Here is a 13,717-nt window from a genome sequence, read left to right on the forward strand (position 1 = left end):
TCTCAGGGGTTATATGTATGCATTAAACTCCATAACTTGACTCCATGGTGCTATAACCAGAGGATTAGATCACACATATACAGACTTCACATCTAAACACACCCAAATTTTATCTCAGCTGCTGCACAGTGACAGCGAGATGCTCTTCAATCTCATCTGCCCACGGAAATGTGAGGGACATTTATAGCTCATATCATTTTATTGGAACAGAAATCAGCACTGTCTTGAACTGTCCTCTGAGAGTCCTTCACATTAGGAAATTAATTAGGATATGCTGGAAGAGCACCCTGGGAATTCTTTGATTGTTTTAAATCCTGCCCCCAGACTCCTACCCTCTGCATACTACATCACCTCTGTCACAGACAAGTTCCCTTGATTGCCATAAAAGCAGAGAGAGGGAAAGAAAATTTTAGTGTCTTGAAATGACTGAGTTTGCATGATGTAGGAGGTAAATGCCTTTGTAAGAATCCATCTAATTCTTTCTTGTGAAGTATTTTACTTCTCCCTACCCTTTTATTAAAACTGTGTAAACTGAATGTTCTGGGTATTGAAAACATTTGGTTAGCTCCAGTATATCTGGGTACTGCCAAAGGACTGAGGAAGTTACCATCAGACTTATGAGCTACGTCTTAGCTGCACCTGGAACAAAAGCTGGAGTTGATCTGTTGATTTTTGCAGCTTTGTGATCCTGGGACTGACAGGGCCTGATGCAATCTAGATCTGTTTTAAGAGTGTCTGCCAATCCCCATTTCCTCTGTACTGGTGATGAAATTGAATGGGTCCTGTAAACATTGGTTGGTGTAGAAATTCTGCAGCCACAGTGGTCATTTCCAGGCTGCTATAGAGCCTTGTGCTATGTGGTGACAGAGTGTTCCTGTGTGGCTCAGTGTATATTCAGGAACAAAGCAATAAACCTACCCAGCAAAGCCTTTAGTGTGTTTGCCAGCTAGTATTGCCCTGCTACTTAAGTTAGGGTCTGAGAAAGTGGTTCTGCTTAACTGGAGGTACAAATGAAAACCCCTACCGTTTCCCCATACGCTCCTGTCTCCAGGCCACACAACTCTAGTTCAAAGGATTTATTGCAAGCTGTGGGGGAAAAGTTTGTGGGAGAGCCCTGCTTACACTACTGGCAAAACATCACTGGAATTAGTCTGGATTTTCACTCATATGGCACATATGTGAAGAACTATAAAATAATGTTGTGCATATTTTTGAAAGATAAATTTCATCTGAAAAATGAAGACATACAGTAAGTATAAATCTTGATGTTTTATACTAATTCAACTGTATTTAACTTCCTTGATTTTGAAGAAATAGCTCATTCTATTGCATTTTTCCATGGGAATTTTTTAATGTATAAAATAGCATGAAGTTATTGGTGCATATGCATTTAAAACGTCATCTGTGGGGGGCATTGGGAATACTTTTCTTTTACAGATGGATTCATTTTACTCTGGGATTATACTACTTATGAAATTCATGTATTTGTCAGTGTCATGAAATTTGTATCCCCATCTCAGTGGGACAGTGATCGATACTACTATTCCTACTGAGGTCCAAAAATATACTTGCACAAATAATTGCTCACCCATGTGACTAATTTATAGTCTGGCCACAATGGATGATGTTATTGTAAAATGTGGTCAAAATGAGAACCTCTGATGCAACCTCTTCTGATCTGCGGGAGCTGGGAGACATAACTGATCTGTGTTTACTTAGGAAATGGTAGGAAACGGTTTTGCTTTTCTGCTTCAGAGGCAGTGAAAACTCGCCAGCATAGTTGGTCTTGCAAGACATATACTTTTCAGGTAACAGAAATATTTCCTGACTGAAATCGGGAATTTCCAAGTCTCACCATAACAATGTTTGTGTGCTAGGTCAGTGTTCCACCTTTATACACACTACAGCATATCTGAAGGAAAATTCAGAACCTCTAAAACTCTTATGAGAAATCTCTGAAGGAAGATTATACAGTTGTGCAAGTACATAAAGCATCTAACTCCTGGTGAAGTAAGTTTTTCAGGGTCTACACAGATCTGCATACTTTGCCTTATACATCATCAGTAAACTCAGGAAAAAAAATTACTTCAGAAATACATATTTTTCACTGAAGTATTCAATAAATGTTTCAATTTTGATGCTAGTAGTTATAGAATTCTGTAGTTTCCAGTGGCTTAGGAATAAACTTGCAGAGAAGTTCCAGTGAGTTCCAGTTCTTCCCCAGTGAGTTCCAGTATGGGCTGCATTGTGGAGTACTGAAGAGGCTGTTACTGCATTTATCCCAAGTGACACTTTTCTAGCAATAGTTTGTTACTGAATCCAAAGTGACTAAGATAGAATTTCTGTTTGTGTGTGACAGGAATGATACACGTCTCTGAGACCAAATTCTACTGCCCTTGCTGAAAGGGGCATCAATCTCTCTCATCAATCTGATTCTCTCCATTAGTTTGAACCCTGTTTGCACGTTAGGTGGAAGCAAGGGAATTGCGTTTCTCCGGGATGAAAGGCCATTAATAAAATTAAGACATTGCTTACACTTAACATTTCATAGGTACATATTTTATTTTTTTTTATTAGTTATAGCATCATTTTTGGTTAAAGAAAAGAGTGCTTCCCCTTTAATGTTCCACAAGCAGCATCTTTTTTTGTCTATTTAGATAAACTCAGGTATATATGCTTGTGACAAGAGAGCACTGGAACCTGAAGAGCTGCAGGTGTTTTCTGGTGGTCACAGGGCTGGCTTTAAGTCAATAATACTCATTTTTAGAGTCCTAAATGGCTATCAGTATCTTGGAAACACTTCTTTTTTTGGTGCTGCAGATTTATTAGCAGATGTGCTCATTTCCTTTTGCGTTGAACAACAGGCAGTTTTCCTGCAAAAATGTTTGTAAGTCCACCAGATTTAGGAATCAGTACATTCTTGCACCCTCTTCGGTTGCCAATATGTACGGTGATTTAGACCTTAAAAGCATACTATTTTGGAAGTTTCCAAGTTTCATGGTGAGAGAAAAGTGCACCTGTGCTAGATATGTGGTATGAAGGCATCACATAGCTTTCTGGTATTTTGTTTGTTTCTTTCTTTCTTTCTTGAGGGAGAGCTGCCCAGTGTGTTGTTTTTTGATCATATTACTTATTACTAATATTATTTAGGTCCAAGGTGCTTGAGCTTCAGGAAGATGCCCATTCAAAATGTATCTAGAGAGAAACAATTATTAAAAAGTGCTGGGTTCAACTCCATTTTAACAGCGTTATGCTGTTGTAGCTTTCCTCTTGACACAGGAACATAGGAACTGCTGCCCCCAGCAGCCTGTCACCTGGCAATAAGCAGCATCAGAACTTCAGAGGATGGTGTAAACTAAGCCTATGGGGCACCAAAATAATGTGATATACATTTTGTGTTGCAGTGCAAAGACTTGGGCCAAATCTTGTAGGGAAAAAAGAAAAAAAAAGACTTGGTTCAATCTGAACTTTTGTTCCTCAGGAAGCTAAAGAAGCTCTTCAGGAAGCTGAAGGATGAAAGAACTGAGCCAAAGGAAATGGACACCAACCAATCAAAGGACCCTCAGCAATGGGATCTTGACTACATCTTGGAACCTTTCACTGGGCTGACTCCAGAATACATGGAAATGAGTGAGTTTTCTGAATTCCCTTTCCCTTTCTGCAATAACCATAGTTTTACATAGGATCGATCACCGTATATCATATGACTGTGTAATAACTTTGCATGATAAAGGGGCAAAAAACCCAAAACACTCGTAGCTTTGCAGAAATTACATGCAAGACATCAGGGCTATGAGACTACCACATTACTGGCATAGCAACAATGATAAGTCTTAGTATCTGTTAATACTTCTATTGTAAGAGTCCAGTGTTCCCATCTGGGAATAGTGTATAGAAACCACACAGCCACAGAATCACAGAATAGCTAAGGTTGGAAGGGACCTCTGGAGATCATCTAGTCCAACGCCCTGTTCAAAGTCGGGTCAGCTGGAGCAGGTTGCTTAGGGACTTGTCCAGTTGTCCAGTTGGGTTTTGAATATTTCCAGGGATGGAGGCTCTACAACCTCTCTGTGCAACCTGTTCCAGTATTTGATCACCCTTACAGTAAAAAAGTTTTTTCTTATGTTTAAATTGCGTTTCCTATATATCAATTTGTGCCCATTGCCTCTTGTCCTTTCACTGGGCACCCTTGAGAAGAATCTAGCTCTGTCTTCTTTAATCCACCCAAGAGGTATTTGAACACATTGGTAAGATCTCCCTGAGCCTTCTCTTGCTGTGGTACAACAATCCCAGCTCTCTCAGCTTCTCCTTGTATGTGAAGTCCTCCAATCCCTTAATCATCTTAGTGGCCCTTCACTGGACTGACTGCAGTATGTCCATGTCTTTCTTGTACTGGGGAGCAGAGAACTGGAAAGAGCACTATAGGTGTGGTCACAGTAGTGCTGAGTAGAGGGGAAGGATCTCCTCTCTTGACCTGCTGGCAATGCTCTTCCTAATGCACCCTGGAAGGCTATTGGCCTTCTTTGTAGCTATGGCACATTTCTGGTTCATGTTCAACATGCTGTCCACCAGGATGCCTAGGCCCTTTTTTGCTAAGCTGCTTCCCCAGCTAGTCAGTTCCTGGCATCTACTGGTGCTTGGGATTATTCCTCCTCAGGTGTAAGACTTTGCATTTTCCTTTGCTGAACTTTGTGAGATTCCTCTTGGACCATTTCTCCAGCTTGTTGAGGTCCTTCTCAATGGCAGCACAACCATCTGGTGTAACTCCTCCCAAAATTAAAATTGCTCATTAATGTTTCAAATGTAGTAAAAATAGGTAGATTCCAAAATATAAATGTGTGTTTTCTCATAGAAGTAAATTACCCTTTGCAACAGAAAACTGTAGGAATATCTTTTTAGATGACTTAATTCATTACTGAATGTTACATGATGTTGAATCACGTACACAGCATTCCCAGCTATGCTTAAATTAAAATCCACACGCATATACAACAGGAGAGAACCTTCAGCCTATAAAAGCTTCTTGGTGAGCTGAAAGAGACAGTGGAATGGAGAATTATTATTCCCATTTTGCTCATGGAGAGCTGCGGCACACAGGTATTGAGTTGGCCACACTTTCTAAGGAAATCTAGGGCACACTTGAGAATTATTTCTCAGTCTCCCACCTTTTATACCAGTTCTTTAACCAGCACATTCTCTAGTTTTTTAAATAGCATGTGCATACTTCCTCTGCATGCATCACCCTTCTGGAGTAACTGACGTCACTAGTGGTATGCACTGCCAGACATTTGGTCATCTTTCAAACATGTGTAAAGTAGGAGCAACTCTATTAAAGTCAATAGTATTCTAATTTTGTAAAGCTGGTGCCCGCCATGTGTATATCATCTGTGTGTACGTATGTGCTTGTTGTTTTTCACAATTACTTAAATTGCTGCTAAACTATGGCAGAGATCAGTACTTTTTCAAGGTTGCTCCACAGTTTGCTTTTCCACATTAGAGGAGATAAGTTTGTTGGTGGAAACCCAGATGGAACTGGGAGCAATTCTTTCTTGAAGTGGCAAGATGCCACCAGTTATGTATTGGTAACCACACCGTCAGGGACACAGCAGTTCCTGATTTCCACTAGGTGGGATCCAGGAGCTGGATCTGCTGCTTCACAGACATACCTCTCTTAAGATGCAGTGTCTCAGAGTGGAACTGTATGCACTTTTTATTATCTGCAAGTGTGGATTGCTGACATCTTAGTGACTTGATCCATCATTTGCATATCATTAAAAGACTCTCCGATTTAGGATCTGAGGTCAGTGTGTCCACCATAAGTCATTTGAGACATAGAACTAGAGTGTTTTCTGCTATCTGGAAGAGTCAAGAAAGAAACTTCAAAGCACTGAGTTTGTTCAAATAAAATATCATTAATAATTTATTTTCATTTTAACATGTTTGGCACTGTGCCATTGTCCTCAGTAGTTATAATTTGGAAGTCTGGTCACCTTGGCCTCTTGATTTCACTTTGCTCAAGAGAAAATTTAACTCCACCATCCAAAGTTGCGCTAATACTTATGAAATGATGTTTGAAATTCTGAGTACAGTATCTGGCCTGTATAAATGGATACAGAGAGCAAACCCAACAACTAGGCATTTTTGCTATAATTCTGCTTTGTAAGGAATCCTCTGTTGTCTCCTCTCAGCTTCCACTGAGATTGTTTGATCACATTCATCTCCGTGCATCCACTTACACTCATCCACTGCTCCAGCAGGAGCAGGTCAAACAGTGGGATAAAGGAGTACACTACAGATGAATTAGCGGATGACAAATATCAAGCATCTGATAGAGAATTTCAAAGTGAAATATATACATGCCTTCTTTCTCATTCTAAAGTGTGTTTGTTATAAACTCCAAGGAGTATCTCTATGACTCAACAGAACCCAGGAGGACAGAGGTGCAAATAATCACCAAATAACTCAATCTTGCAGCCCTGTGACACAATTCAACTTCAGTTGTCCTCGGGGAAACGAACCTGAGAGGAAGCAGCACACAGGGATGCTAGGGAGTAAGTAAGAGGCCAGGCTCTTCATGCCAGATGCAAACCAAAATTGCAGTGTACCACTCAGCCCTGTAGCTGCCTCATGAGTAGACTCTGGAGAGGCAGAGGAGGAGAAACGGGGAATGGTATGGGTGGGGGAGGAGGAAGAAGAGAAATAATCCAGGCAAACCCAAGCTTTAGGGCATAAAAGTGTACAGGTGAAAAACCACAGCTTGTCAATGGGCGTATTGTCTAAAACCAGACATCTGTTAAATATTGTATGTGACAACTCCTGTTTTAACAAGCCACTATTCTCAAAACATCTGAAAGAGAATGCATTTTATGACAAAAAAAATGAATACCATGTATGGTTTATCTATATATGTAGAAATAGCTATATTGATTTATAGATATAATACATAATATATTTATAAATGCAAATATGGGATTTTATATAGTGGTGGATCTATGTAAATATATAAATACGTAAGTGTATATGAGGTACTTCATATAATGGCAGATTTGGGGATCTCTTTTATGGATATGTTTATAGATCTGAACCTTGCCCTCTGTAGTGCCATTAAGTTGACAAAAAAAAGCCCTCACCTGCCATGATCTGCCTCTCAATTGTTTCAAGTCACGTTACGATCTGGCTGTGTGTTGCAGCCTCTACTACCTTATCCCCTTCTGCACATGATGATACTTTGTTGAAAAATTCTCCTTTAGGATTGATTTTTTCCATGCATTAATTCAGCCCAAGATGATTTTTCCTCCTGGAAACTTTAAGCAAACTTCTTTGCAATTTTTGAGTTAAACAACAGTGAAAAAATACAGACATTTCCCCTTGTAAACATTTTAATATGTTTTTATGCTCAGGCATAACTCAGAAATGTCTGCACTTAAACATCCAAAATTTCCTTGTTAGCTAGTTCTCTCTAAGGACAAGGACCTTTAGTTATTGGTAATAAACAAACAGAATAAATACAAGTGTTTATAAATATTTAATTTCTTGTCCTTGCACATCTGTGGTAGTTGATCTTATTCATTCTGGGAGCTAAAGCACGCAATCTGTTGCAGCACAAATGGCTAATTACAGCAAAAGCCCCTGGCAGGGTAAGGAGCAGCCAGACTTCTTCCCAGTTATAATGGGCCAGAGACTGCTGAGTGCGCTCTGTGATAACCAAGAAGTGTGGCTGACTGATACAGAAGCAGGATGGAGCCTTGAGTGTGTTATGAACTAGAATCTCCCACTTACCAAATGTTGTATACTGGTGCTTTCTCCTAATTGTAGTTGGACCTAATGCAAAGCATCCAGGTGTGGGAGGAAGCTCTTTCCACTCTCGGTTACCTGTGGCAAACTCCCATAGCATCTGTGATGATGCCGTCACCCTGATTCAAGACGTCTGTGTAGGAGATCACCCTTGATTCATTGATGAGGACACCACTTAGATGCAAAGGTCTGCCTTGTTGGAGTAACTTGTAGTATCAGGATCTAAGCTACTGACGTTATAAATCACTGGGCACTAAGCCTGTATTTTAGATTAGTCCCTTGTGCCTAGATGATAAACAATGTTGAGTGCTTCATCCTGCAGTCATTCAGGGATAATTAGATAGATGCCCTGCAAGTGAATGGATGAATTACTAATCTAAACATTTGTTTACAACAGGAGAATTAGCTTCTCAAGTGAAGAGAATAGCTCACTGAGCCTTGTAGTGTGCCACGGCGAGCTATGCCCTGCCCATGGGATTCAAGACAAATGCACAGCAAATGAAACCCAAGCTGCACCTCCCCAGCCTGCTTGTTGCCCCGGGTCCATATCACTGCACTCAGCTGTCAGATTCACTGCAGAGTGACTCAGACCACCCACGCCAAGAGGAAGCACTTTGTGCAGCTCAGCACTGAACTTGTCAGCTGGGATTGTTGTGAAGGGCATCAAGCTGGAATGGCGAGGCAAGAGGCAGTTACACAGCTTGTTTACCTGTTTTTCTACATTTGATTTGAGAGGGGGAGGGAAGGGAAACAATGCAGCAAGTGCAGAGGAAGCATTTTTTTTTTTTCCTGAATTGCTTAAAAAGGCAGAATGACTGGGATGTAAGGAGAGGTATGATATTAAGGAAAAGAGAGAAATCTGACTGCTGTTTCAGAACTTAGTTCTTAATTTTCACACTGATTTACTCAGGCAAGCTCCCACTGGTATCAGTGACTATCTGCTCAACCAGGAATGAAGCAGCTGAATAAAAAACTGTAGACTGGGCTTACTGTAGCCTTTGGGTTCCCCCATCCAGATGATGATGGGGTTTCATGCAGAGACAGGCATGGACAGATTATTTATCTATGTGTGAATATTCACTACATTCAGGTTTGTCCTGCCAGGATGCTCCTACTTTTAAGGATGGGTGACATCTTTAAGACTACATACATAGAAAGTCTCTGACCAAGCTGAGACTCTCGACTCCAGGTCTGCCATTCGCTAGGCTGTACCCTAACCACAGGCAGTCCTTGCCTTTTGTACCCATATAGAGTTTCTTCTACTAATTTCTGTCAAAAGGGTTGACATACGCCTTTTCTGAAGGAAACCTGGAGTCTGACCCACTGCCCATGTGGCAAATCATATATTCTCTTTGCATTGCCTTATGAAGCAGATTAGCCCTGGTGAGGCACCACTTGTCTGAGGGATAGTGTTTGGAGCAATGTCAGGATGTGTTTTGCAGTATGATATGCCACAGGTAAAGAGTTTTTGATGATAACTATCCCACTTCAATTTTGGAATGGCCATTTTAAAGCTGCTGGGATTTCCTTTTATTCTGATTTATTATACCAGGAAGCCTGAAGCCTTGTAGCTGAGAGGCTGTAGGAAGCTTTCTCATCATTTGGACTAGATGTCATGGGAAGGAGAAACAATACTTTCCGCTGGACTGTTGACTTCAGGTCCCTCCTCCCCATTCACAAACCCATGAATTTGCTGAGAGATCTCTCTGCCTCAGGAAGACATACGCAGAGAAGTAAGGCTACTTGTAATTTTGCCTTTTTAGACAGGAAAGATGATATATTGAGGTTTTGGGCTAACAACTTGTGACACTAGGATGTTTCCTGGCCCTAAAAGACTCAAGGATTTTCTCAAACCAAAGCTTTAAAAGGATAATGAAATAGGTAGCTAGGACAGAGCTGGGAAATATGAGGCAAAAATTTATTTGCTTTTCATAGATAAAATCTCCTATTCATAAACTGTAATTAAAGTTTTCTTGAAGAATTGTGCTACAAGAGTTCTGAATGATTGATGGAGAGTCAGCAGCTGCAGCTGACACTGGAAGCAAGACACTGGAGCAAATTCAGGGCAGCCAGTGGTAGGAATGACGGTTTCATGGATTCTGACTCTTGCACAAAGTTGTATTTCAACCATTATTAGTTATGAAAGTAAAACATCTAACTAGGAGCAGGTCCAGCAAAATCAAGTACATGACTTTGATGTAACATAGAGCAAGCATTTAGTTCATGACTTTGATGTAACGTAGAGCAAGTATCAAGACCAAGGCATTTAGTTTTAAGGTAAAAGCCATATATAAATCTAAAAAAAAAAGAAAACATAAGAGGGTAAAACCCAAAGTCTACAAGTCAAGCAGACTTCCATTGACTTCAGTGGCATTTTACAGATACCAGTAGTGTGGGAGGAAGAGGCCAACACTTCACCAAGGCAAATAAACTCTAAGTTTTCCTTTGGGGAAAGCTTTTGTAGGTAATTTCTTCAGTGAGCTGAACTCTTAATCTGATTTCAGTCAGCAGACTGTGCTGAACTTGTTTCTTGAGCAGGCCTTGTCAGTCAATAACATGTCTGCACATAGTTCTGATTTGCACCAGTGAAATTTCTGATGACCGTTTGTTTTGGTATTATTGACTGATATATATTTGTATTTCTTAGCAGACACTCTTAAGCAGAGAACACTCTTAATGTTCCTGAGTGATCAGCAAATTTTGCTCAAGGAATCGTGAAACATAAATTGTCATTGTTAACATGTGTCAAATTTGTAATTAGTACTTTCTGTTTCTAAAACTGTGCAATGACTTTTGACCCAGCCCAATATACCAGACCATATCCATTCCCAAAGTAGGTAGCATGTATAGCAATTTCCTCATCCAGCTGGTAGCAAGTTTGCAACATGTGTAACTAGCCTGCAGTGATAGGAGTTGGCAAGAAATTGATGTTTAGAATAGCAATAAATATTGCTAATGAAACAAACTTTATGAAATCGGCTCCAAAACCAGCTAAATGATGCACGTGAACATGGGAAATTTATACCACTGCTGTTTTCTTGAGAAGAAACTGACATCAGCAATGACTTTCAGATTCTTATTTCATTTGGTCTTCCCTTCTCCAGTCTAACCCCTCTAAGAGTCCAAGGTTCATGTAGCAATTAATTGAAAACATTTTTTCTCAAAGACAAGTGATAATAAAGGGTTTCATCATCCAACTTCTGTTAAAAATCAATGGCAAAACTCCCTTTTGAATTTTAAGATGAAAATGATCAGATCCAATGTCTGTAGCTACCGTAAGGTATCTTAGGTATCTTAGAGGTTTGGAAGAATTTCCCCTAAAGCAGGAAAAGCCATCAAAAAGGCAATGTGTGAGGCAACAAAATAAAAAAAAAAGGAATCATTGAAGAGAAACCTGCACTTTTCTATAATCTCTATAATGAGGATGGGTTTGAAAATACCAACTCAGCCTGTTGTGTGTAGGCTTGTTGCATACATTTATTACCAAAGAGTAGTAAATTACACCTTTTCCTTAGTTTCTCAGCCAGGCTTGGCTGTATATTGAAAAGTTTCTTCTTGGGACTTGGAAAGTCGCTTAGCACAGGAGTGACTTCCATTGTTTACTTCCAGTAACACATGATCCTATGACAGATAACATTGATACAGAAGTAAGAGAAAAAGCAACAGAATCGTAAACAATTACCTTCTCTTAGGTTAGGTTTTGATGTAAAAGATACTAGGGTTACTCACTCTAGGCAGTGTGTAAATCCAGTAGAACCTGAGTGATATTCATAGAATCATAGAATCATAGAGTAGTTTGGGTCGGAAGGGACCTCTAAAGGTCATGTAGTCCAACCCCCCTGCCGTGGGCAGGGACATCTTCAACTAAATCAGGTTGCTCAGAGCCCCGTCCAACCTGACCTTGGATGTTTCCAGGGATGGGGCATCCACCACCTCTCTGGGCAACCTCTTCCAGTGTTTCACCGCCCCCAGCATAAAAAATTTCTTCCTTCTATCTAGTCTAAATCTACCCCCCTTTAGTTTAAAGCCATTCCCCCTTGTCCTGTCGCAACAGGCCCTGCTAAAAAGTCTGCTGCCATCTTTTTTATAAGCCCCCTTTAAGTACTGGTAGGCTGCAATAAGGTCTCCCCAAAGCCTTCTCTTCTCTAGGCTGAACAACCCCAACTCTCTCAGCCTTTCTTCATAGGAGAGGTGTTCCATTCCCCTTATAATTTTCGTGGCCCTCTTATGGACCTGCTCCAACAGGTCTGTGTCTTTCTTATGCTGAGGGCTCCAGAGCTGGATGCAGTACTGCAGGTGGGGTCTCACCAGAGCAGAGTAGAGGGGCAGAATCACCTCCCGCAACCTGCTGGCCATGCTTCTTTTGATGCAGCCCAGGATACGATTGGTCTTCTGGGCTGCGAGCGCACATTGCTGGCTCATGTCCAGCTTTTCATTCACCAGTACCCCCAAGTGCTGCTCGGCAGGGCTGCTCTCAATCCCTTCATCCCCCAGCCTGTATTGATACTGGGGGTTGCCCCGACCCACATGCAGGACCTTGCACTTGGCCTTGTTAAACCTCATGAGGTTCACACGGGCCCACTTCTCCAGCTTGTCCAGGTCCCTCTGGATAGCATCCTGTCCCTCTAGTGTGTTGACCACACCACTCAGCTTGGTGTCACCTGCAAACTTGCTGAGGGTGCACTCAATCGCACTATGTCATTGATGAAGATATTAAATAGTACCGGTCCCAATACGGACCCCTGCGGGATGCCACTCGTCACCAGTCTCCATCTGGACATTGAGCTGTTGACCACTACCCTCTGGATGTGACCATCTAACCAATTCCTCACCCACTGGACAGTCCACTCATCAAATCCATACCTTTCCAGTTTAGAGAAAAGGATGTTGTGGGGGACCGTGTCAAAGGCCTTACAGAGGTCCAGATAGATGACATCTGTAGCCCTTCCCATGTCCACTGTGGAAGGTTTTATGCTGGGGACTGATTCTGTATCCCTTATACAAGAACACTAGCCAGCACTCTCCAGATCTGTGATTTAAAAGCCTTGATCTGTCTTCTTAATCATAATTTGGAGGCCAGAGTTAGAGGGACAGCATGTGCTCTGTCTTTCTTTGTTGGGCTCGGGTTCTGTTCAGGCCCTGTGCACAGAGGAGCAGCTTCTGTGAAAAGTGGAATTCTGAGAAGCGCTGTTGTCTGAAAGACTTCTCTTTATGCTGTTTGTTTTTTATAGTTTTTGTCTCAGGACCCAGCCAGCCTAAGCCTGGTTGAGATGTTGCAGGTGTGGCATCAGGTGTTGAGAACCTCATGGGCTGGCCCTGAGGCCTTTGCCTCTTTCCTGTGTAAGTCAGACAGTAAAGGTCCTGGGCAGCAATAGTATGTGTTTTGGGTTTTTTCACTCATCAGAAATAGAGTCTGTGTCACTGACAGCTCATCTAGTCTCCTGCTATGATGCTCCAGGAGAAGGCATTATTTCCCATATCCTTGACTTCCCCTCGTACACAACCTTCAATCATATTGTTCAATAGCTTGTGTCATGAGGCTGGGTGATGTTCATTTCTGTTGTCTCCAGGCTGGCCTATCAGGCAAGTAGGAAAGCTATGAAAGAAGCTGGACGTCCAGAGGTCCAACTCCTGGCACAGGTCTCTAGCTTTTTGCCTCAAAACACAGGAGAATAATCACCCAAGTCAGGTGGGGCTCTTATGTGGGATCATAGAGTTGTACATGAACACTAGCAAAGCTTTGTATGGAGACCTTGTGGCATAAGCATGAACGTAAAAAGGGTATTCCAGGGTTGCCATCAAGTCCTCCAGCCAAAAATAGGATGTCTCAGCGTCAGCTGTCTTTGATGGAACTGTCTTTGTGAGTGCCCTAAAAGTATTGTAAATGTTTCCACTGTGACTGGACAGGTGTCCACAGAACTCC

The 13,717-nt window shown here is 41.5% G+C and overlaps 1 protein-coding gene across 1 annotated transcript in view; it reads left to right on the forward strand.

Moving 5' to 3' along the window:
• ANO2 (anoctamin 2) overlaps positions 1-13,717 on the forward strand; it is a 213,668-nt gene that overhangs the window by 185,274 nt on the left and 14,677 nt on the right. Inside the window, exon 20 of the mRNA XM_076328786.1 lies at positions 3,482-3,630. Within this exon, the coding sequence (XP_076184901.1) occupies positions 3,482-3,630 (149 nt within the window). The remainder of the gene's footprint in view (positions 1-3,481; positions 3,631-13,717) is intronic.

Source organism: Aptenodytes patagonicus, chromosome 1, assembly GCF_965638725.1.
Source record: "Aptenodytes patagonicus chromosome 1, bAptPat1.pri.cur, whole genome shotgun sequence".
NCBI lineage: Eukaryota > Metazoa > Chordata > Aves > Sphenisciformes > Spheniscidae > Aptenodytes > Aptenodytes patagonicus.